The following is a 27,291-nucleotide window of genomic DNA, read 5'->3' on the forward strand; positions in this document are numbered from 1 at the left end:
AATTTTAAAGCACTCGTTCAGTTTTGGTCATAATGCCTACATGCATTGTAAAGCATTGTACAGCTTCTAAGCTTTAAAACTATGCTTATTTTGTGTTAGTCAAGACTGTAGTTATTCATATTTTGATAAATATTATTTTCTTGGCGGCAGGCCAATCCAAGCTTAAAAGATTAAATAGGTGATAAGTTTACTTCCTTCAAGCTTGGCACAAAAAGACTAATTATTAACCATGCAGAGAAGGCAAAGATGAATGTTAATAAAAAGCACATGCAAATTAACATTCAATGGATCGCTGTATATTTAATAATGTTACAAATTATAAAGAAGGCATTACGCCAGTGAATGCAGTGAACATAATTTTTTTTAAATTTGTGATTAAATCAGGCAGATAATAAATTGAATACTGCTCTCAAAAAACATGTTCCCTTTGTAAACATAATGCAGACTAGAAACAAGAACAACGTGATAAAACAAGACTGAGAATGATGTTCTGGAAAATACACTGGACATTACTGAGCTGTATGTGATTCTTCAACTAGTGCCAGAGCTAACATATTTGTCAAATGTACTTTTTTGACAACGTCAACAGGAAACATATATTTAAAATGAGTTGATTTCATGTTGACTTAAATGACATCTCAACATCATTCATTTGCCACCGTAACATTTTATGTTTGTAACATTTGATGTGTAATGTTTCAATAGTGAAGCGTGTTTTTGAACTGTCTAAAACACTACTTAATCAAAGCTGTACCGTCCACATTATTTGAAAGCTCGGAATAATTATTGAGTCTCATGTTTACAAGCAAACTTTACTTAACCTTTGCTATTGGCTTAGAAATCTAATGTTTAAAGGACATTTAGAAAAAGCTGTACTATGTTTTCTCCTAACTATTTGAAATAAATGATCAAAAACTACTTCATAAGGACATTCTATTAACATAGTTTCAAATGCCTTCTCGGTAAATCTACACAACCTTTATATAACATTGACCAAGTGTATATAGAATGTTCCCTATTAAATGGGATCACACAGTGTACTGTATCTGTACAGTGTAGATTAAACTACATTATGTGTAGGCTGGAAGTTACTATAACATTCAGAACCACTATGCTACAGATAGCATTTGAAATTGCATGGGAAAAAAAAGAGCAATAAAGTTTTCTGTTTTACGCTGCAGCTCTTACTGGAGGAAGGAATGGTGAGTATCAGTACCCTGATAGCACACATACAGTACATCAATCACCCAGGTGTCTATCTGAAGTGTGCTTACATCTGGAAGACGTATTTTGTACATTGTTTCCTCATCTGCAATACGTCTATAAGACTTATGCCAGTATGTCTCAGATGTCAACGAGACATTCATCAGTTGTAAGTGAGACGTTCATGATTTAGAATGTTTGTAAATCTGATCATTTTAAGATGTTTAGCAGATGTTAATTAGATTGTGATGCTGTGTGCTATCTGGGTATAAGGCAAGTCACCTTAAAGACAGTTTACAGCAAAGTTAAGAGCAGAGCAGGCAAAGTCTGCAGCGAAGTTCATACCTTCAGCTTAGACTGAATCTCGCGGGACTTTCTCCGCGCAAGAACCTGCAGATGGCTAGACACCTGCCGGAAGGAAGTCAGAGGAGGGAGAAAAGGAGGAAGGGAAAAAGAGAAAAGAGAAAAGTGAACAGAGAGGGAGTACAAAAGATGCCACTAGGTGGCACTGCAGCCCTACCTTTATGCCTGTTTGGTATTCCCGCATTTTCTTCCTGGCTAACACTTGTATGTGACTAGACACCTGAGGCAAAAAAGGGCCACATACATTTGGTATGATCCAACACATGTAAATTATTAAAACATACATGTCTATAGCCAAGTGATCAATGAAAAAAAAAACTTTAACTTTTGTTAATAGCACCAAAAATACAGTATAGTCATTAATTACAGGAAATTAGTTAAATAGTATGATGTTAAAGGTGCACACATTAGTTTTTTCTCATTAGCTATAAAAGCTGGGAAAATTGCATTTGTTTTGAGTAATCTGAGGTAAAGCAGCACAATGTATGATACCAGTGATGTCATATTTTACTACTGATTTCAATTTTCAATTTGATGGTAATCTTGACCAACCATTTTGGTATTCAAGTAGATAGGAGCATGGCATGACTATAATAGCCTCCCGAGAGTGTTACTTACAGCCGTGGCCAAAAGTATTGGCAGTGACATAAATTTTGTGTTTCGCAAAGTTTTCTGCTTCAGTTGTTGTGGTGTTGATTCACATTGTTTCTAGATTATTGTGCAGAGTGATCAGATGCATTTTAAATAATTGCAAACAGCTTCATTGGCCAAAAAAATTTACTTTATCACAAAAACTCAGTTTTTGGCCCTGACACAAAATGACCAGCTAACATCATTTCACTAATCATATCAGCAGCACCTGGGAAAGTGTGAACGAGAACTGGTGAAATCACTCTATCATTCTGATTGGATTATAAGAGCAGACTGATTGCTATAAAAGGAGGGAAGAAATGCTTCCAATCATTGTGTTCTTGTTCACAATGGTTACCTCTAAAGAAAGATGTGCATCCATCATCGCTTTGCATCAAAATGGCCTCACATGCAAGGAAATTGCTGCAAAGAATATTGCACCTGAAATAACCATTTACCGGATCATCAAGAACTTCAAGGAGAGAGGTTCAACTGCAATGAAGAAGGCTTCAGGACATCCCCAGAGTGTCCAGCAAGCGCCTGGACTGTCTCCTCCTGAGGAGTCAGCTACAGAATCGTGTTAACAGCAGTGCAGAGCTCAATATTGGCAGTAGGTTGGTGTGAGTGCATCTGCACGCACAGTGAGGCGAAGGCTTTAATGGCCTGGTGTCATGAAGGGCAGCAAAGAAGCCACTTCTCTCCAAGAAAAACATCAAGGGCAGACTGAAATTCTGCAGGAAGTACAAGGATTGGACAGCAGAAGACTGGTGCAAAGTTATTTTCTCTGATGAAGCCCCCTTCCAACTGTTTGGGACATCTGGAAAATCGATAGTTCGGAGAACAAAATGTGAACGCTACCATGAGTCCTGTGTCGTGCCACCAGTGAAGCATCCTCAGACCATCCATGTGTGGGGTTGCTTTTCATCCAAGGGAGTGGGCTCTCTGACAATTCTGCCCAAAAACACTGTAATGATTAAAGAATGGTATCAAAACGTCCTGCAAGAGCAACTACTCCTAACGATCCAGGAGAAATTTGGTGATGATCCGTGCATTTTCCAGCATGATGGAGCACCATGTCACAAGGCAAGAGGGATAATGAAGTGGCTTAGAGAACATTACATAGAAATTTTGGAACCATGGCCAGGCAACTCCACGGATCTTAATCCCATAGAGAACCTGTAGTCAATCCTCAAAATGCGAGTGGACAAATAGAAGCCCACAAATTGTGATCAACTCCGAGCACTAATAAGGCATGAATGGATCGCCATCAGTCAGGATTTGGCCCAGAAGCTGATATCCAGCATGCCAGAGCGAATTGCAGAGGTTATGAAGAACAAGGGTCTACAATTTAAATATTGACTCTGCATAAATTGAATGTTTTTCCCAATAAATGCCTGTAAAACACATGAAATGCTTATCATTGTTTTCCAGTATACCATAGAAATATGTGAAAAAATAATCTACAATTACTGAAGCAGCAAACTTTGCAAAACACAAAATGTCACTGCCAATATTTTTGGCCACGGCTGTACATGGCGGAAAAGATGCTAATCTTTTCTACATGCTAGAAAGACTTTCATACTACTCACTTTATTTTGGTAACTCTCCTATGATTGGACACTTACAGTTGCGAAAATAAATGTGTCATGTCTGCAAATTTCTAGACTGGCATCAGTAACTGAGAACTCTTTGTAATTCTGCTTCCACACCAATAGGTGTCAGTATTCTGCCCACGACCACTGTAGTATTAGTCAGTGAAAGAAACTAAAACAAAACAACATTAATGCAGAAACTCTCAAATTTAAGTTGTATTTTTTGCTGTAAAGTTGAAAACAGGACACATTGAAAGCTAATCAAAATAAAGATTACAATTAAATTGTCTAGGGTAGCAAATGTAAGCCTGTTTGGTAACATACAGAAAGCCAAACAATTACTGAATTATTCAGCTATAAATATGATAATGTAATTGCATATACATATAATTGATTGACTTTTGATCCCTTTTGTAATCATTCCAGCTACTAGTCAGGTTGCTTGAGACATACGATAACAGAGATATACTGATATATTACCTGTTTCCTTGTGCGAGTTTTCCCTGTTCGCAGTTTTATGTATCTTGCTATCAACTCATTGCGACCTGGAAAGGCATCAGAGAGAAACTCAGGATTAGTATTAATACAAAAATACCCCTTCAGTTGACTGACAAGTTGCACTGACACACATTGCTGCAAAATACAGATAGGTGGAGTGATGTGCCAATGAAAGTATAATAAGAAAGTGATGTACATAGAGTCATATGGGTTTTGAACATCAGGAGGGGTGATTAAATAATGACAGAATTTGTATTATTGAGTGAACTACCCCACAACACTTCATCACTGAGAAAAAACTCACAAAGATTAGTTTTATGTTTGAATTGTCTTTCCGGCTCCTGTAGCTCAACAGGAAGAGCACTGCACTAGCACCACCAAGGTCATGAGTTTGATTCCCAGTGAACACACAAAACGATCAAAACTGAATGCACTATGGGTTTCTTGGATAAAACAGTCACAAATGAATAAATATGAATGTTTTTCCTCTTCACATGTCATTTAAAACTTTCAAATAAAGATGGTGGACTGGGAACAAGGCCTGTTATATACTGAAAGGTACACAGAATGTGGTAATGCCTCCACCAGCAATATCACAGCAGGGTGTAAAGCTTCCTATATGACCATTAATTTATTAATAGACTATTGAAAGACAAGGCTTGCGACAGACGAGTCAGGTGATATGGGTGGTGACTTGGCAAAAAGGGGCCACCATGTGTCAGGGTGTTGTCCAATCAGGTCGCTTTGTGTGGACAAATAAATATTTTATACAAAAGGCCAATTTACTCTATGATTATAACCATAAATCTGTTTGTATATTGGCATTAATATGATAATATGGGAAGAAAGGGACAGAAACAAAGGAAGATGGGGGAGGGGTAAAATTAGGTATAGAGAGATAAAGAGGATTTCATCACAGTTTATAAAGGGCTGACCTTGTGAACAGCTGTGCAAAGTTTCAACCATGAATCTTTCTTGACACCCAACCTCGCCCCCCCCCCCAACACACCCCACTCACTGACAGCCGTGCTGCCTGCTCTCTACACACGAACCCCCCGCTCCCTAAGAGCATGATATATAACACCAGGGACTGATATAAACATGCAGGTCACCAGCGAACAACAGGGTTGGACATGCATTTGTTGTGAATGCACAAACAAATGAAAGATTATATATGATATGCTGCTTAAACATAAACACCTCATGATCCCATGAGAACTCGACATGTTGCTACCACATGGTACCTCCAATGTTCTGGTTCCCATTCTGCCAAATTACTAACAAGTGCCATAACCCATCAGACATTTTTTCATCAATTCAAATGTGTTTACCTATTCCTGTGGCCCTTCCTGTGAGACATTGTTTCTGGTCTAATGTCAATGATGAGCACATTTTCCCTCTAAATTGAATTTTTACTCCAATGACAGTTAGGTCTAAGGTTGGGGTTTTGGTTAGGGTTATTAAAATATGCATTTCTGTTAACGTAGGCCTATTACATAATCACATTAACAACTCACTTTTGGCACACTGTGTGGACATTTCAACTTAACACTTTCAGCTTCGGCCACTAGGGGCAGTGGTTAAAATAGTTTGTAAGCACAGACAGATTTCAGCAGCAGAACTATCAATCTACTGTTGCCAATTTCACAGTCTGATCAGTATGACACAGAATAAATGTCTTTGTGGGACAGAACATAAACAAATTCAAGAACAAGATCACCTTCCACAGGATTCATTCATTGTAGTGAAAGATGGATATATTGGCCAATTTTTGGGCAAATTGAGATTTTTTACATCGGCTGATGATCTTGCTGGACTGATACAGGAAATAACATTTCAGTTAATCAGTCAGTTAAAAAATCTACTGAAAGTCTTGTCAATTAATAATAAACATTTTCAACTAGCTTTATTCATAAAACACAAACAGACTTAATTTCTTTGTAAATGGTTCATGAATCTGTTCTCTTTTCCCATTGATTTGAATGTGACAATTTACATAATGGTTTAATTTAGCAAATTCTTTGTAAATCATACAAATATTTTCTTGTTCATTATTGTTTAATGTGAAGTGTGTTATTTCTGCACCACAAGTAATATGAAACAAAATTGACAGTTTTTAAATAAGTATCAAACGTTCCCCCGTCTGCCATTGGTCAAAGAAATAGATGGTCCCACCTCTCACCCATGCCATTGATTTAGCCAATGTTGCCATGTCGGGCTGCAAATTTCCAAAAAGTATGATGGCAGCGGAAGACTCTTTAATATTCATTAATAAAACCATATCTGATTGGACAAATCATTAACCCTTTAGCACGTATGATCAAACTGGTAACCAAACTATGCTGGGCTCAGATGCGTACGATCAAACCGGTGTGATCAGAATTTGTGCTGCTGTTTACCAGCAAAAGAGGGACTTAAGCGGTTGTCATAATCAGGTTTGGGAAGTAACGGAATACATGTTTACGTATTTAAAATACGAAATATAAGTAACTGTATTCCACTACAGTTACAATTGAAATAATTGGTAATTAGAATACAGTCACATTCAAAAAGTATTTTGATTACTGAAGAGATTACTTTGCATTTTATTGTGTGGTAGTCAGCGTCTTTACTGGACACCTGTCTTTAGATATTGGCATTGACCCTTAAAAAAAAACCATTTCGACATCTAGTTCTGTGAAAGACTGGATGAGTAAATGCTTGGCACCAGAATATTATAACAGAGATCTAGTGGTGTTACACTAACCCAATCAAATTAGAGCCTCTTCTATTTATTTTAATTGAATTATACTGATCTGTCCTTCGCATGAGACGTTAAACCAAGGTCCTGAATCTCTGTAGTTATTAAAAATCCCAGGGCACTTCTCTTAAAGCGTAGGAGTGTAACCCGGTGTCCTGGTCAAATTCCCCCCATTAGCCTTTCTCAATCATGGCCACCTAATAATCCCCATCCATTAATTGGCTCTATCACTCCACTCTCTCCTCTCCACCAATAGCCGGTGTGTGGTGAGTGTCCTGGCGTACAATGGCTGCCGTCGCCTCATCCAGGTGGATGCTGCACACTGGTAGACATTGACAGGCAGAACACATGAACCGGAGAAGGCAAACATTTTCTGTTCCAGACAGACAGAGGAGACTGATTGAAAGAGAGACTCTGGCTTTTTCCCAGCAGCCTTAAACTCCTGACACCCCTCCAAAAGCTTTCAGAGGGCACCAAACTGCAGCCCAGCCCACCAATGGCAGCCTGTCCACATATGGGGGGATTTACTATTAATTAATTACATCCACTGATAGCATTGTTTATTTGTACATGCTGTCTGCACTGTTTTAATGCCAAATTCACCAAATTCAAGGAAATATGAAAATCATGTTGTGGCACTAATGCCTCTGCAACATCTTGCAGGCTACTTCTGAGTGCTCAGTTGAAAGGGATATAGCAGTCTACTGTGATCTGGCATACTTGCCTCAGACTGAACAGCATCATTCCACCACAGCAGTTCAGAAACCTTAAGCGGTTCTTTTTTTAAATGCCGAAAGTGAGCTCTTCTACTCTGCATGTCTAGATTTATGCCTGGTTATAATGCGCTTCCCCATTATTTTATCATCATTTGATAAATTGCTGCTGCCAAGAAGACCTACACGAACATCTGTTTAATAGTGCAACTCAAGAGTGCAGGGCTATTTCATTGCATTTAGTGCCTGGCACGCCTTGAGGGGCTTAAACCTACAACCTTGCAGATACTATCCCAGTTCCTTAATGAGATCACTGCAATACGACCTTGTCCCAAATGGTGTACTTGATGTGGACTTGCCTGTCCTTTATTTTACGCCCTCGATGTGCCCTTGCAGTGGACTACTACCCATATGTCTATGTGACATAGTGTGGACTCGGAGGAGTATAAAAAAGGCTGAGGGCATTGTCTTTATTTTTATTCAGAGCCTCTGTGGCCTAGTGGTTAACAAAAGTGTTCCATGCAAGTTGTGATACAAGTGCTCAAGTGAGTGATGTAGGTTCTAATCCATCCATGTTATGTTCCAATCCCATTCCCTCTGTTTTCTCTGTCTCCTAGCTTCCTGTCTCTACATAAATAGTGTCTATAATAAAAACTTGCTGACTAAATCAAGGAAACCCAACCATTCAAAAAGATCCCTTACCACACACTACCTCAGAGTACAAAGCAGTAGCAACTCTGAAAATCGAGTCTCATTAAGAACTAAAATTGTCTACTTGTCTCTCTCTCTGTTTAGAACATTAAACAGGCCTAACGTTTCACTGACAAAGTGCTGAGCCTAAAAGGGCCAGTTAAACTTCCACTTCACATCAATGTCTGCATAAATACTCCCGCAGATCTGACTGAGGCTGTGCCAAAGGAATGTGCTGATTCGCTCTTAGATTCCTCTAAAGTGTGTCCAGGAAAAGCAGAAGTGAAATGGAACCTGCTTCGCACACATTTATCCCCAAAATAAAAGACTCCTTTTAATGCCTCTGACCTAACCTTCTTACCTCAAATCAGAAAGGGCACCTTGTGCTCCAGCTGGGTAAATATGTGAGGTAGATGGTTGTGTTTTTGTGTTGACGGTTGCACATATTCAATTATGTTGGTCTTGTTAACTCATCATATTGGAACTTTATATAAAGCCTTTATTTAGGAATCAGTAAAGACATTGTGCGGTATCTTTCCTCTTCTAGTTTGTCTTCCTTTCATGGTTCGTTCTTCACCTTGACAGTTTCCTTCTAAAGTTCCCCCCAGTTAACCCTTCATCCCTCCAGATATGTGTGTGTGTTTATTGACCAAAACCACCAGCATTTTATCAATTCTCCCACCACCCACCCGTTGATTAAGGCCAACTGTAAAAGACAGAGATAAAAACTGCCAATCACAAGATAGATCAAAAACAAGTGCAATGGCATTCTGCCTGGAATTAGATTCTCACGGAGCTGTTTCCAATCCAATCACTGGCATCTCGTAATTAAATTTTTTTTTTATTTCACGATTCTCAAACAATACGTCTAGAAGTGCTGAACTATGTGTTTTACAAAAAAAAAATACGCTTCAGAATAGATCATCCGTTTATTCGACAACACCCAAAAGTTACACCACTTCGTTCGTGCACTAACAACAACCCCCGCACTTCATAATAAGAGTCCCATTTTTATTCCCGGTAAACAGTCATGTTAAATCTTAAACAATATTCAGCACAGAGGTATAATGTGCATGAACACATTTCTTTAATGTCTTAAACTTAACACTATGCTCCAAGAAATCTCATTTTCATTTCCTTGGTGCTTGCAAAGGGGATACTAGACTGGACACCTTCTCCAACATTCAATCAAGGTTTTGCCTTGGACAAGTCATAGCTGAATGAAAACTGTACATATTTTCACTGGTACAATTTTACAGGTTTTCCAAAATGTACAGTGGCTCATAGAGTGCCTGCGCCATTCGAATCAATGCCGCAAACGTTTGCTGTCGATTGGACGAGAAGCTCTACACATATCATTTTGGGTCCTGTCTGGATGCCATGCTTTTCTGGGAGTCTATGAGAGTTTCATGAGTGCTATTTGCACTAGATATGCATTCGATTGCGTTTTTGGCATTGGGCTTTTAATCAATGTATTTTTGTAACGTCTGGAAGCCCAGCTTCTCTATATGATCACTGGGCGAACTCTCAAGTGGGTGGGACATGTACATGACTGACAGCGTATGTATATTTTTACTGGTACAGTTTTACAGATTCTCCAAAACTTTCAGTGGCCCGTAGAGTGCCAGTACCATTCAAATCAATGGCACAAAAGATCATTGTTGATTGAACCAGGGGCTCTACACACATCATTTTGGGACCTGCCTGGATATCATGCTTTTCTGGGAGTCTATGGGAGCTTCATGATCGCTGTTTGCAACATTGCATAGATAGCATATTACATTTTTATTTTGAAAAGCACCAGCCGCCTCTGGCGTAGATTCAGCTAAACTGAAAAGCAAAACTTTTACATTTCAGATAACAATAAGGAGTAACAATAAGATGATTACAATTTGGCTGATCAATAGTTACTTAGTGCACCTTTAAGTATGACATGGTCTACACCAAAGCCAACTAAAATACACAATCAGCCACAACATTAACAACATTAAAACCACCTGCCTAATATTGTGTAGGTCCCCCTCGTGCCGCCAAAACAGCACCAACCCGCATGTTGTGACTGATCAGTGAATGTTTGATGTATCACATACCTTTGCTACTGTAAATATGTAACGTAGTTGCATAGTCACATACTCTTTTTACAATGAAGTATTGTGCAAAGGATAAAGACCAAAATTGGAACTACATAAACAAATAATTGGCCCATTACATAAACAATTAGGGTTAATGATTTCTTGAGATCAAAATAAAATATTAAATTACAAGCTCACTCAGGTATGGAAGAAAATCATAAATGAACTAAATAAAGTCACAGGCAACATATATAATGACTATGTTTGCAATTATTTCAACTATCTATGTCATGCCTCAGTGTGTGTGAATATATGAGTGAGTTCAAACATTTCTGGAAGATCCTGTATGAACCTTAGGCAATTCTATAGAATGTGTTCGGACTTGTTGTGAAAATTATACAAACACAAAACGAAGCTGTCAAAACATGTCAGAGTCAGAGCAAGAGATGGGTAGACAGAGTTTGGTCCAGGGTAGGGTGACCATACGTCCTCTTTTTTCGGACCTGAAAAAAGTGTCTGGCTGGGATTTCAAAATTGAGAAACATTTCCAGGATTTGACTTTGTCTTCATATTTGTGTGCTCTCTACAGTTAGGCCTATCATTCTGTGTATTTGATTCTGTGTATTGTTATTCTTTTCATCTTAATGTGTCCTTGCATGAACTATATGTGTGAGAGAGATCTACAGAGTGCTCTGTTGCTCTCAGCCAGAAAAAAAAACACTTTTCTAAGTATGTTCCCCAACTCTGGAAATTATTGATTAGAACAGCCTTTCCCAAAGTGGGTGCCGCGGCACACTGGGGTGTGTGCCGCGGCACCCACTTAATTTACGTAGGCTAAAAAAAAAATTACGTAGGCTAAAAAAAATAAAAATAAAAATAAAAATAAATCTGACATTTCATATATAAATATATTTGAATTTACATAAATACATTCTTCTTCTTTTTAAACATATGAACGTATTAATAAAATTGTAATTCATTTTAGATAAATATATATATATATATATATATATATATATATAAAATTAACCACAAAAATCCGTCTCACAAGACTGAAGCAAGACACACACACAACTTGACGCAAGTGACGCAACCCATAGCAACGCGTTATAGCAACAACACCTCAGACTGACAGAAACGTAAAAATAAACGTGAATTTAGGCCACTTTTAGTATCTCTGGTGCATTTTTTAACATGCATCTTTTTCTTATCATATTGTATATATATTTTTTTCATGTCTGCCCCTTTTTATTTTATTTTAACTGCATCCTGCACTTCATTTTAGTTCTCCTGGTCTGGATTTGTTGTTGGGTTCTTGTATTGAGCGGTCCACCTCTTACGGTTTTATGGCATTTGTGTCTCTGATTAATTATTTTGTGAATTACTTTGCAAACTTGTGTTTTTAAAGGTGCTATAAAGTTGTTATTATTATTGTTATTGTTATTTACAGTTCGTATTATGCTCTGTTCATTACTGTTCTGTCTAAATAAACAGGACATTTGCATTTACATTTGGGTTATGCAGTGTTTTTAAATTATATTTTACACTGGGGTGCCTTGAGATTTTATGCACTTTTGAAAGGTGCCCTGACTGAAAAAAGTTTGAGAAAGGCTGGATTAGAACACCTGTTTCATCAGACTTGTGCTTGTACGCATTGTAATTTTGAATAACTGAAAATGTTGACTATATCGAGACAATATCAAATGTACTACGTGTCAGGGAAAATAAAGGCTAATATGATGGACAAAAATAACCATGATGGAAATTTTACAACTTAGTCAGTCAGATAGTTGTGTGTGACATGTAAATCTGGCAAAAAAAATCTAATTGGGCCAAAACTGAGATCCAATGAGTGAAAATGGCAGTACACAGGTCATGTATTTCCAACGCTGCATGTGCAAGCCGAGCAACTGCCATTGAGATGAATGGAAATGCTAACAGATAGCCATCTCCAGATTTCAGGTATTTTAGACCTCATTGGTAGGGTCAATCTCCACTGTGGGAATATCTTTTTGAAATGATGCCATTGTACAACCTAAGTGGTAACTTCAGGCAGCACTTATCTAAATTTGAAAACGCCTTTACATTTAGCATTTATGTCTTAAGCACTGAAATGAAACTGTCTATTCCTTTAAGGCAATTGGGAGAGCAGAGTTCACACCCTGACCTTTGATAACTCCCTGAAGAGCAAACCTTTCCCTACTGACCTTTCAGTTCTTAAGCTCTAATCCTCCCCACATCACCGTACTTTCACTCCCATATTGCTCTCAGCCAGTCTGATTCTGTAATTTAGGTGTTTTCCTCTTTTATTTTCCATTTTACTTGTTACCTCTTTTTTTATTAGAGTGACTTATAGTGATAGAAGTGGCTGACCTATATGCGGTATTTAATGGCTGATGCCGATAGTCACATCTACATAATGGGGTGGTCGATGGCTGATATAATGCTGATACATACAGTGGCCAATTTGTAAAACAAATTCAAGGGGGATGGTGTTGTCAAAGATTATTTTTTTTACTCAGATTTGTTTGAGAACATGTTGTAATTGCAAACTTGTCATACCTTCCATTCTGTTCTCTTTTTTCTATTTTTTTTAAGAAAAACAAAATACTGTATATGTATATATATATATATATATATAAATAATACAGTATAATATATTATATAGATATAATATTAAATAAATATAATATTATCTTGGCCATTTTTTAAAGTGTGCAAAACCTTTGAAAATTTGCATTACCTTCAGTGTATGAATATTTCTGTACAAGTGTCAAGATCTAACTGGGGGATTTCACCGATATAATCTGGCAACTTTACACATGTGGAAATCTAATTCTGACCAGCGACTGATTGCACTTATTTAAAGTCTGTTATTTATCAAATGTAGAGAATTAAATATTTTACTTCTCTAAGTAATACATGACACAATTGATCTAAAGGGAATGGTATGGGGGATGGTGGTTTTACATGGGGGATGCTTTTTAGTATTTCTTGCAACAAGGGGATGACATCCTCTCTCATCCCCCCTCAACTCGAGCCCTGGATATATACCACTTAATACAAAACACTAGCTGCTCAAACAACAATAAACAGATTTTGACACTGTATATATCATAGCAGTTTCCTGGTAAAATTAGCACTACAACCAGGGCTGGACTGGTAATCTGGCATACCGGGCATTTTCCCGGTGGGCCAATGCACTTTGCTACCGATCAGGGGCGGACTGTCCATAGGGAGAGCCGGGCGGGCCGGTGGATCAAATGTGATCAAATTGCATGGTAGCTCAACTGATAAAGAGTTGCACTTGCGATGTAAAGGGCCGGGGTAAAAGTCCTTAAGAGCACACAAGTATAAGATTAATCAAATGTGTCATAGATGCACCACAAAATGGAATGGTTGCTTTAGCGATTGCGTTTTGTTGTTTCACATTGCTTTTGTGACTCTTTTTAGGTTTAGGGTAGAGAGGTGAGTTTTGTTGATAAACTCGAGGATTAACCTTAAAGGGGAAGTTCACCCAAACATTTAGATGACTTTCTTTTTTCTGCTAAACAAAGCTGTTTCAGCTCTGTAGGTCCTCACAAAGCAAGTAAATGGGTAAGACCATTTGAAGCTCCAAAAAGCACATTAAGGCAGCATAAAAGTAATTCATATGACTCCAGTGGTTAAATCTATATATTCAGAAGTGATACGATAGGTAAGTGTGATAAACAGATCAATATTTAAATCCTTTGATACGATAAATTCTCCTTCTAGTCCAGTAGGTGGCGATATGCACTAAGAATGTGTATTGCAAAAAACAAAAGAAGAAGAATGTGAAAGTGGAGTTTTATAGTAAAACAAGGACATAAATATTGATCTGTTTCTCACTCACACTTATTTCGCTCCTGAAGGAATGGATTTAACCACTGGAATCGTATGGATTACCTTTATGCAGCCCTTATATGCTTTTGGACCTTTAAAGATATGTACCCATTCATTTGTATTGTATGGACCTACAGAGATAAGAAGTTCTAAAAATTGTTGTTTGTGTGCAAATTAGCTTTGCAGTCTATCAAATAGTATCTCAAAGTTGAAAGAGTGACAACAGCATTTCAGATATGTCCACAGAGAAACCATCACATCTGGGAGGCTTGTGCAGCTGAGGTGATGTCATGCCCCCCTGGTGAGAACAGTCAATTGTAATTATTAACAAGTTCAATACATAACTACTACTATAACATAAAAGGATCCATAATGATGAACAGAGTCACAAATTTGCATAATTCAAAAAATACCTTGAGATCATTTGTTTGTGAGCGTTGATATGTTTCTCAAACCCCATAGCTTTGACACAATGGCAATAAACTGAAATGATTTCAGGTTGAGACGTTTAAAAAAGAAACCTGGCAAGACATCACAGGTGCAGGATGTGACAAATCAAGATCATTATAGGGGCCAGACACTGGAAGGGAACATAGAATTGTTTAACTAGTCTTCCCACGGTGCAATGGAAGCAAACTTATTAGGAGAGCTGCTTTCTGTTAGGAGACAGCGGGAGTTCTGCACTGAGTAATGAAGCTCTGAGGAGCAGTAAGGAGCGCTAAATAATGGGGTTGATGATCGAGACAAAATAAAACTTGATACTTGAGTTTCCATTGCACAAGTAATCCAAAGACAAAGGCTCCAAAACCTAGTGAGCTGCCAACCTATACATTATAGGCAGAGCTATTTGTGTGGGGACCGCTATGAGAGTTGCTGCCTATGAGATCAGCTGATCTCCCAGCTTGACCAGCAAACAAGTGTCCAAAACCATTCTAAGACTAGCAAACCAGACTAGCCTGACCAGTGGAAACCTGCTTGATGGCTAAAAAAGACCAGCAAATCCCAATAGTTTAGTTTTTCTCCAGCAAGGAAAGTATGGCTAAAAGATTTGGGCTTGTTAATAATTAATTGACTTGAAGTATCCTCTTCCACAAAGTTGGAGTGGTCCCATTTACACTTGGTATTAAAATGTCTTTTGGGAGACATTGTGGACAGGTGAAACAAATCACTGTTTACACTGGGTCTTAATATGCATCTCAATGCCTCTCCTTTGACTATTGGTGTTCTCATTTTGAAAGGAGGGTCTCTGATTTAGTGATGTCATACATCACTATGTCCAGGGTTTTTTCTAGCTATAAGCAGTATAAGTGGCTGGTTAGGGCCCCCGAGCCACCAGGGGGCCCCGCAAAGCAAGGTGTTTTATATATATATATATATATATTTTTTTTTTTTAAATATACAAAAAGCTGCGAGTAAGACTCAGGCAGCTGTTATGGCTCAATTAAACAGTTATTGGCAGCCCTGAGAGGGAAGGGAGTATGAAACTGCAAGGAGAGAATTATAGCTGGAATTGACAAGCGTAGCTACAAATTCGTAGTGGATAAAAAAAGGAAGATTAGGAGAAACATAACCAGACCATTCATGGGTGGGTCTCCAAGTAGGATTTCGCTTAGGGACCCTATATGCTCGGAAATGACTCTGACTGAAATAAAAGAAGAGCAAGAAAGTCATGAAAAAATTGGGCCATGGTTTTTCACAGTTCTATTTCCAGGCACAAATGTGACGATTCACACAAAATGATTTGTTATTTTAGAAGAACATATGCATTAACTGACCTTCGGGTGAGTGCGATTGGATGGTTGAATTTTATTTTAAAGCCAAACATAATCAGAAAAGTGTGAGTGATGCTTTGCTACAGTTTGAACACTTTCGAATGGATAAGAGTTTACTGTACACTACAAGTCCAATGTGGTCACATGCGTTTCCAACCACCTACAAGTGTGGTTGAAGTGGACAAATCTCGAAACGCTTTGGACCCCGTTCACAAGTGTATTTAGCATTTTCCCATTTCGCATCTTAATCCCAGGTGTAAATGGGGCCTTGGACAACAGAAAAGGTTAAACATTTAAATGGATAGATTTGTATGTCTTGCATCCTTGGGTTTATGCTCCTCTATGTTATAAGTTTTCAGACATCAACATCCGGTGATAGCTCAGACTCTGAAAAATCTGTAGCAAATAGCGAACTCTGAAGGGAGAAAATTCACAGTCACTAGGGCAGTTCCCTGATGCCTCCCCCAGATGGCCAGACTATTTTAGTGCTGTCTAGTCAAAGTATACATTGCGGCTGGTGAACTTGTGTGCACTGGGGCAGGCATATCAGAAGACTCCATCCGCATTCAGAGATTGGCATCGGGGGCCTGGCAGGAGTACTGGAACCATGTCTGAAATTGGACTGTTTGAAAAAGAGAGTGAAAGAGGACAATCTTATGGTCATACAGAGGGAAAGGAGAGGTCCCAATGACCACTGAGGGGCCCAAAGACACTGAATGGACCTCAGAAGACCATGCTGACCACAAATGTTCCTCATCTGTTGCACGGGGGATTAGAGCTCGTGTGACAGGCGTGGGTGGAGTATTACAGTGGAGGACAAGGCCACAGAGCTGTGGAATGTGTATCCCCTTCGAGCCAAGGAAAAAAAGAAAAGAATGTGGGCAGGTCTGCATAAGCCTTTTCTACAGAGAGGAGTAAAGGTTAGAGGACCCCAAAGCCAAATGACCTCATTTGCGCTAACAAACATAAAAGAAAGCCCTGTGTGGCTTAAATAGTAGTTTAACAATAGGATTAGGGGCAAGTCAATTTTTCAAGTTAAAAAGATTTAAGACCAATACTATCCTAGTCATTGGCAATTACTCTGTATTCACACTGAGAGAATGTTCTGTAATTTCACAAGTGTTCTGAAGAATTGCCATTGAGTAGCCACTGAAACTGACAATACAGACAATAATGGTTCACTAGCTTTACACCAAGATTGCAAAACAAATTTTGTTCTTATCGTACATGTGCTTTCATACATAATACAACCCTTGCTAAAATGTCAAACAAATATTTTGTCAACTCTTGTGGAATGGTACAATGCAAGTCAAATAATTTGTGATATAGGAATGGGATAATATTGGTTTACAGTGAGTGAAAAAAATTATATTAGAGCTTTTGTAATAAATTGGTACCAAGTGCATATTTATAGATTTACTTTATATCTTATTGGTTAAAGACAAACAAAAAAAAACAACATAAGAAAAATAATTAGTTGCTGGGGCACCCCTAGTGTCAATAGTACCATATGGATACAGTACAACATCACAAATTGCTGCATTTAAAAATTTGCAATGAAAATTTACACTCAGTATATGTCTTCAAGGCTACATTTTCAAATGTCCAGTACCTCTCTAAACATATTACACTAAATGTGTAGTAATATAGACACTATTAAACCTAAACAAACATGAACCTATTCCATTCCACTAGTGAGTGTTTCATGTACTGTAGACTCTATCATTTTATGGACTATTTGTCACGAATGGAGGCAGCGAAGGCAGACGAGGAGAGTGGATCTAAATGCATCTTAACTAAAACAAACAAACAAATAAACACAAAGGAAAAACCCACAATGGGAAAACAGGCAACTTAAACACGATGAAAACAAAACTGAGAACTCGGGCAGGGAACACATACCAGGCTTAACAACATTCAACGATTGACAGAGGGGAGTGAAAACAACCGGGTTAAAATACATGGACATGGGAAAACGGGAGCCAATGAACAAACAGAACTCAAACGAGATGACAGGGCAATAAACAGAAACCAATGGCAAACTAACGAGGGCAGGTGAAAACAATGAGCAGGGAACACGAAAGCTAACAAGGAGACTATGGAGCTACAAGGGTGACAAAAGTGAAAACTAAGGAACTCCAAAAGTGACAAAAATGACAAACAAAGGGCAACAGTGAGACAAGACAAGGAATACATAACACTATTAGGGCAGCTCTGTTTAGTGCCAAGTCTGAATCATTCACACATCAATTGGTCTACTGACTGTATGATAAAGAAATAATGTAACACTTAATATAAGACAGAAGTATGACTCATGGTGTATTGAGAATGCTGACTCAAATGGGACACACAGCATTCCTGTCAGTGGATCCCATATGGGAACGGGAAAATCAAGAGGTGTAGAGAGTCATAAGTGAGCCTGTGACTCACTTGTAAAACTCCCATGCAATGACTTGGCCCTGTTTGTCTTTGCCCTGTTTTGACTGCTGTATTTTTCCAACAATAGTACTGCTTTACTGAATGGTTCCATAATCTTTTTAATTGATGTGTGAAATTTCTGCACCACCGCGTCACCAAAGGGAATAATACAAATTATAACTTTTTTCAAACAAGTTGTCAAAACACTCCCCCTTTCTTCCATTGGTCATTTAAAACAAATAGTTTTGCCACAAACTCAAGCCTTTGGTTGAGCCAATGTTGCTAGGTTGGGCTGATGAGGATGGTCAAACAAAAATATTTGGGTGAACTATTCCATTAACTTCTAAAAGTTTGCACTTTAGCTAAGGAGACACATTTGGAAAACTACTTTAAAAGGTCTCTCTTGATTTGTAATGCTAAAGATTTTACCAGATGTTTCTGTTGGTTTGCCGCTGAAGCATTTGTCAAGTTATAATCTGAGCACTATGTAAATCCATCAAAAAACTCTTGCTAGGGGGTATTCAGCCCTCCAAGACTCACCGTACATCTTCCCTTCATCTGAGAGGATGATCTTTCTCCGGCCGCAGGGTGGATAGATGGCTAGAGCCTCGTGGAAGCTCTGTTCGATATCCGGGCTCCAGACCCCCTCCGCATCCCCGTCAATTCCGGCCTTGTCCATCCCGTCCACTCCATCCTCCTGCCCCTCCTCCGGGCTATCGCTGGTGCTCCACTCGTTGGCTGCAATGGTGGCGGCTCCACCTGGGCCCCTACGTGAGCCCTCACACCCAGGACTACTGAAAGAGATAGAGGATTGAAGTAAAACAGAATGAAAAACAAAATTAAATACAACATGCAAGGGAATAGGGATTGGTTAGGATGGTCTACTTGTCGTCCACCAACAAGCTAGTCGATTAGTAACAAGACAACTTGTTAATTAAGATTTTTTTCCTCATTTTAGTTTTAGCTTTAAAGGCCATGTCATGAGGAATGACATTTTCCTTGATATTTTGACATATAAGAGGGCATTGTACTATAAAAAAACATACTGTAAGTTTCAGAACTCAAGACTCCCTCTCCAGTCCAAATACTGCATTCATTTTTTCCACTCTGCAAAAATGACTGGTACTTTGGCTACACTGTAACGTCACAGTGATGTGTCATTTGAACAGCCCCACCTCCATAACATACGTAACTGTCGTATGTTGAGGTGAGGTACTCCAACACTGAAAGAGTTATATTGTTACCATAGTTTGCTTTTAACCAATGAAAAGATTAAGATGTTGAATAACTTCACCAGGCGTTATTGTGTTATCTGCATAGCTTTCTGAGGGATCCCAACATTAGAAATAAGTGTCTTAATATTAAAATTAAATTCCTGAATGCTTCAATGTGGGACAATATGTTTGCTCTGCACATTTTTCTTTGGATTCTTTTGAGAACCAATATGGCTTTGCAAAGAAACCTATATTAAAAAGATGGACCAGTGCCAAGTACAGTATATTGGACACGGTAATTATGCCAATTAAATTCTAATGTTGTGTTTGTTGATGTGTCAGGAATTGTATAGTCAACTGTTTTTAATGGCAAAATAAAATTTGATCAGGACCCCAACATGAAGTGGACTGTGCTTATTACACGGTTACTCAACAAACAAATACAAAATTGCTCCAAAATATTGATTTGAGATTAAATGATTTGGTCCCACTTTATATTAGGTGCCTTTAGCTACTATGTACTAACATTAAAATACATACAATAATTTATTGTTTAATATGTTGTTCCGCAAAATTCTCATAAGATTCACATTTTATGCTACTGAAGTTGTGGTATGGGTAGGTTTAGGAGTATGGATAGGGTTAGGGGTGAATATTAGGGGTTAGGGTTTAGGGTAAGGGTTGGGTTAGGTTTATGGTTAGGGTTAGCAGTGTAACTACAGATGTAAATAAATGCAGGTATTTTAAATGTAAGTAAAATGCAACAGCACATATGTACATAATAAGAACATTTGAGCAGACACTGAAGTACTGTACATAGCAGTTAAAGACTCCTAATATAAAGTGGGTCCAATCATTTTATTAAGCAAAAAGAATGTGTAGTAAGAAGTGCAACAAAACACAGTGGTGTAGTATACTCTAGTATGCTTGCCAGCTGTTTCAGCTGTCTCAAACATCCTGTAATTTGGCCAAAATGAACTTGTCTGGAAGCCTAATGTCCCACATTTAAGTGAAACAGTTGAGGGGGATACCCTACCCTGTCCACTAGCCAATGATCAAGGGGGACTCCCCACTCCACAAACATCCCATATTTACCTAAAAATTATGCTTATTGAAGCAGTCACACAACAGAGGGGAAGCCCCGGGCCAACCGTCCCTTAAAACTCGACCTACAGCTGGATTCAGATTTAATAATCATTCACATTCACATCTTGTAATAGTCTGGATTATTGTCACTGTTTTCAACTTTATATTGCATTATTTTATCACCTAAACTTTTGTGTACTGCATGTAAGTATTAGGGAGAAACAGCATGACGACTTTTTGTTTTCTATCAATATTTCGCCTAAAATATGTACAAATATTTATAAAAATGTGTAAATAAAAGTATTGCTTATCTTCCTCAAATCAAGTAATATCTCAGTTTTAAATGTGTAGTCGAAAAGGATAATATCAAAGTGAAAGTAGCACTTTATAAAAACTCTGGCTCTGCCAGTAAATATACTATACTGAGTGATCACAGCCAAAGTCTATGTAACCTAAAACCATGAAATTCATCCATGCAGTAGAGCAGTGCCAAAACACAACTGACGTAAAATGTTCCCCTGCAACTGACTTGCAAATTTAGGTTTCAATCACAGATGTCGATAGAGTCCACAGTTCCGTAGTGCAGCTTTAAATTTGTCATGTCAAGTTAAAAATACTTTAACCATTCTGTTGTGCTCCATCAAGATTTTGAACACAAGAACACGCCCAATGTGAACACCTCTTAAGGAATGCATCTGAATCAGTGTGCAGTGGATATGACTTTAAAACAGCATAATTATACAGGGCTTCCTTAAAACCAAATACACGTTTAGACAACTCATTGAACAACTTCCATCCATCTTCCATCTTCTAAAGCTGCTTGCTTGGTCACGGGAAGTGCTGGAGCCTATCCCAGCTGTCTCGGGCCATTAAATAAATTGATTATGAAAATATGTAGTTGTGCACATCTCTACTAAGGAAAAAGTCATACATGACAAAAAGTTGTCTCCCCGCCAACAAAAGACAAGCAAGGACATCAGCTGCCCTTTCCAGGCTGTCATACAATAATTGGTTAATTGAGACGGCTCAAGACAAATAGGACGATTGACAGTAACTATCATTCCAGATGGTGTGACCATGAATCTCCCTTCAGAGCTGGAGCTTCATCCATCCCTGCTTTCAATACAGAATCAGAATCTTGCCAGATCATGTAATTATTTACACAAGCCCTGCCAATCACTTCATCCCATTATGCGACGACGGAAAGAGGAGAATTGGAAAGGAAAGACAAAATGGTCATCGGAACATTGGAGAGCCATGATATGCAGAGCTGCCAAGCAAGGTGCCAGATTTTTCAGACTCCTGATGTCAAGCGAAGTTCAGGTGACGAGATATCGGGTTCTCAAGGTTCTTTACAGCTTTCGTGAGTTAGAGGGTATTAATAGTGCTAGTATTGAAAATCTAGAACTAAAGGCACTGATAAATGTCTCTGGTGTAAAAGTACATTGTGCATGACTAGCCAATGGAACTTTTTAAATCTCTTTAATCAGTTTTACTATTTTTTAAATTGGTGTTGATTGTTCAGCTGGCTAAACACTGAACATTTTCAGTAGACAAAAAAACTCCAGAAAACATCAGTTTTGAAAATTAGATGTGATGTAGAACATTTATAGATCATGTTATCATGGCATGCACACTTTCAATCGCACAGAATCCAATATGGCGTCTACTATGACTAAGGACTATGCAGACAGCGACAGGAGCTCACATATTTTTTCAGTGTAATCTCTAATAGTAACATATTTTTCAGCCTTTTGACAATATTTGATATCTCTATAGTTACGTATTTGCTCTAAAATGGCTTAAAAGGGTGATTTTTTTTTTAATCTCTGGAAACATAATTTCGACCAAGCCATTGCGGCAAGGATAACAATGCATAATAAAAAGCAGCAATATTCACATACATATATTGAAATTTGTACTACACCGTTTTAAAGCACGTGAAAAACCATGCAGGGACTTCTGTGATCATTGAGTGATTATAATAATGAGTCTATAATCAGTTGTGGGTCCCACTTTATATTAGGTGTCTTTAACTGCTATGTACTAACATTAAAATACATCCAATACAATGCACTTATTGTGTAACTCGGTTGCAGCAAATGTGAATCAGAAGATTCACATTTGCTGCAACCGAGGTTGAGGTACGGGAAGGTTTAGGGGTAGGGTTAGGGTTTAGATTACAATTAGGGGTTAGGGTTTAGGGTAAGGGTATGGTTAGGTTCACAGTGTATCTAAATATGAAATTAAATGCAGGTATTTTAGATGTAAGTGTAATGCAATACAACACATATGTAAAAACTAAGTACATTGTATCAAATGCTTAAGTACATAGAAGTAAAAGATAACTAATATAAAGTGGGTCCAATCAGTGTTTTCAACCAATTCATTTATAAGACCTGATTATATATATATATATATAAATAATTGTTTTAATTTTTTTTTTCACATTTTAGAATAATAGTAAAGTCATCAAAACTATGGAATAACATAAATGGAATTATGGGAATTATGTTGTGACTAAACAAAATCCAAAATAAATAAAAAATATGTTATAATTTTAGCATCTTCAAAGTAGTCACACTTTGCTAGAATTTGCAGACATGTACTCTTGACATAACATTACATAGATGAGTTCCAATCTATGTTGGGCACTTATTGGCTGCTTTTCTTTATTATTCGGTCCAAATTATCCATTTGTAAATAAATATTTTTTTTTTATAATGAAATAAATTTATATGGTGGCACAATTATATTTTTGTCTAAAAAACTCATTTAAAACATTGAAGCATATGCCTTTATTTAATTTATTTAAATTAAATCACAATTAAGGCAAAACCAAACAGACCAGCATCCAGCTAAAGGAAATTCTGTACACAGTTTTTTAAGTCATTGAGGCCATATGCAAAATAAATCTGAAAAATTGGTACAGAGTACCAAGAAAATTAATAAGAATTCACCACAGAGCATTTTTGTGGTCATGGATTTCATTTCAGTGTGGTGAGCACTCAGCACTAACTATTTGCATTCTATCAACTGCAAAATTCTGCAACTTTCTCAGAGACAAAACTTATTTGGACTGATCATTGCAAATACATTTTAACTTTGTAACACTAGACTTTGGGTTTATCCGCCTGTGGAAAACATCATTACAATTTTCCCCAGTTAGGACACTTCTGCTGCTGTTGAGATGATACAGTTTTACGAATGGATGTTTTTCTAGCCCTATTCCATTTAGATCACTCAAGGACATTAAAGGGGTCATGACATGAGAAACCAAATTTGCCTTGATCTTTTGGTATATAAGAGGTCTTTGTATCATTAAAACGTCCTGCAAGTTTAATATTTTAAGACGTCCTCCCCATTCTAAACGAATCATTTATTTAATCAAGCTCAAAATACAGCTCGTTCTGGATTCATGGTTAGAAGTGACGTGACGGTTAGAAGTGACGTACCAGCGTTTGCATATGACCGCCTCCAGCACAAGATAACTACGCTTTAAGCGCAAGACTACGCTCATTTCAGTATCGCCGTGCGCCTCACAAGTGTTCAGTCGATGGACAGCGAGCTCTGACAGAGACTACTTGTGCACAGGAAAATTACGATGCCACACAGATGTGCTGTTCCTGGCTGTGGTCAAACAAAACCTCTGAATAAGCTGCCGAAAGATCCAGACGTCAGGGAAAAATGGATGCAGTTTATTTTTTGCGGACGTTCCAGTCACGGCAGTGTTAACTTAAGCGTTTGTTCTGTACATTTTAAGGATGACTGTTTTGAGAACAAATCTCAATATGATGCTGGCTTTGCCAGAAAACTGTTGCTCAAAGATAAGTCCGTGCCGACTATTCTTGGAACAACGACGACACAAACTGTAAGTAATCTATTTTAAACTTTAAACTACTTTTTAAAGCGCAATTTCATTCATTATGAATAATCACAGTGTTTTTACTTAGTTTACTTGCATATTGTTCTGGCTGGAGGCGTCAATAATTGATACATAGGCACTGACGTTAGCCAATCATAACAGTGGGCGTTAACACTGAAGTCTTAAATGGAAAACGCCCCCAAAACAGACTGTTTGAATCAGAGGATGAGAAACAGGGTGGGAAAAGGTCATAAATCACTAGATTTTAAAAGTTTTTCTTAAAAAAAAATATATTAATACTATAATTGCACCTAAGGGAACATAATAATACAATAAAAAAAACCATGTCATGACCCCTTTAAGAATTCCATTATTAAACACATGCAATTGTAGTTAAAGGAGTTAGAGTTCTCATTCCTCATTCAAACTTCCACACATTAAAACTTGCCACACCACAAGTCAGATCTCATAAAATTACACATCTGCAGTTTCCCAGTGCAACGTCTCGTGGGGGGTACCAAAAGCGGGTAAAATTATGTTGTAATCAGACAAGGTTTTTAAGGTGAATATTATGTGGATGTTTTAATGAGTAACCTAACTAACCCCTAACCTAAACTTTAACATAAACCTAACTAATAGTGTCTTAAAAGATAAATGAGAGCCTAAACCTCGTCAGTGTTTTAATAGCAAATTCCACATGAAAGGGACATTTATTGAAGCAACCATGACATTTCATGTTGTTTTTATAGTATGACACATTAACTTCACTTTCACTTTCATTTCGAGCGTCCTTGGCTGGGCTTAAACCGTGGTCTCCAACCGTGGTCTCCCCATCGATTAATTGGCTCTATAACTGTGTGGTGGGAGTTCTGGCACACTATGGCTGTTGTCGCATCATTCAGGTGGTGACTGCACACTGGTGGTGGTTGAGGAGATTCCCCATATACTATGTAAAGCGCTTTGAGTGCCTAGAAAAGCACTATATAAAATGTAAGGAAAAATAAGGAATAAAATAATACAGAAGCAGATCATGTAAACAACTAAAAACTCAGCAGCTAGATTATAACGTGATTGCTCGCGATTTATTGAATAATAATATATGTGTCACTGTGTGTTTAATATGGTGAAGAAAATTGGCAATACGCAGCTTTATTAATAAGAGAATATTTTTTATGTGAGTTAAAGATGGTTTGAATTGAACAGAAAGGTGAGAGAGTCTTCACCCCATTATACAATACAACAAAATACATTTTTGATTTGAGTTTGTTTTGGCTTGTTTTCCAATATAAATATCTATAACTTATTTAAAACTATGCACATTTTATTTAGCGGCTATACTGCAGAATAAAAAATCCTTTTCTGAGAATGCTGAATATAATATTAAAAATACAAATATTTTTAAATATCTAAATATCCTTTATAAAAGATGCATTCACCTGAGAAGCCGCATATAAGATATTTAGACTTGCTTTTAGAGAATAGATCTTGAATAGAAGTATATTTTGTCTTTACTGCACTCGCAAAAGTATAACCAAGTGAAAAATACACTTATATACAAAATACACTTATATTTAAGACACATTCTCTTAAAGCAAGTCTAAATATGTATTTGGGTGACCTATTCCTTCAAGAGAAGGATCCATCCCACTTAGTGCCTCTCAACCATAATATGGCAAATATGCAAGAAATGCCACAAACAGCAAAACTGGTCTTTAGTTATAACATTAGTGGAGCCAAAGTGGTTGTCATAAGGAGGTACTACAGGACCACTAGAATGAACCTACACAGAGAGAAGGACTGAAATTCCAGACATGCCCTTATAAAGAAAGCTACAGTGTCCCTAACATTCTCAATCTCTCTCTCTCTCTCTCTCTCTGAAGATCCTTTGAGTCACCCACACCTCTGTCCTTCCCCTCCCCTCCCGTCCTCTCCTCCCCTTCCCTCTCGCTTACGAGCACCCCAGTCCAAAAAAGGCCTGAAGAACAGGGAAATGGAAGGGGGAGGGAGTGGGAGTGTGGGTTGTCTGACCAATTTAGGCATCCACTAAGACTTAGGAAACACACAGTCCTCTCCCCAAGGACAATACTGCTGTTTTAGGTGTACTGGCTGCTTCATAATGCAGGGCTCATGCAAGCCAATGCTATCTATGAATAAATATCAACACCTGGCTAATACAATGTTATAGACTTTTTTCAGGTCAAGGGCCCCTTGGTGGATAGAGACAAAGCAGGGACCCCCTGTTATATAGTTTATTGAGTTTTTTAAGCCTGACCTTTAATAACCTGCACGATAGAAGCAACTTAATGTATCTACATACTTTGTAAGGACACATAACCATATACTGTTTTTAATTATTCTTGACTTAACTTAAGCTACCTTGAACCTTGGTTCAAGGTAACAATGTTTTTTTGTTTAATATATATTTTTCTTTTTCATTAAAATTAGTTTGAAATCAAACAATTATTGGTGACCCCCCCTGCAATACCATCATGGACACCCTTGTACAGACCCGTGGTACAGAGGACATCCAATACTGAAATAATGCTATACTATCAAAAACTATTGGAATAT

The 27,291-nt window shown here is 37.8% G+C and overlaps 1 protein-coding gene across 3 annotated transcripts in view; it reads right to left on the minus strand.

The window, feature by feature from the left end:
* The window catches only part of LOC127618464 (transcriptional enhancer factor TEF-5-like), a 52,117-nt gene that overhangs the window by 16,864 nt on the left and 7,962 nt on the right, over positions 1-27,291 (minus strand). For 2 of the 3 annotated variants that reach the window (XM_052090924.1, XM_052090923.1), the window contains exons 2-4: positions 19,096-19,349; positions 4,269-4,333; positions 1,549-1,611 (exon numbers count right to left, since the gene is read on the minus strand). In XM_052090924.1, coding sequence (XP_051946884.1) covers positions 1,549-1,611; positions 4,269-4,333; positions 19,096-19,234 — 267 coding nt within the window. In that variant the 5' untranslated portion in view covers positions 19,235-19,349. Of the gene's footprint in view, positions 1-1,548; positions 1,612-1,723; positions 1,787-4,268; positions 4,334-19,095; positions 19,350-27,291 lie in introns of all 3 variants that reach the window. The other variant, XM_052090925.1, reaches the window with a different exon arrangement.

The sequence above is a fragment of the Xyrauchen texanus genome, chromosome 25 (genome assembly GCF_025860055.1).
Source record: "Xyrauchen texanus isolate HMW12.3.18 chromosome 25, RBS_HiC_50CHRs, whole genome shotgun sequence".
NCBI lineage: Eukaryota > Metazoa > Chordata > Actinopteri > Cypriniformes > Catostomidae > Xyrauchen > Xyrauchen texanus.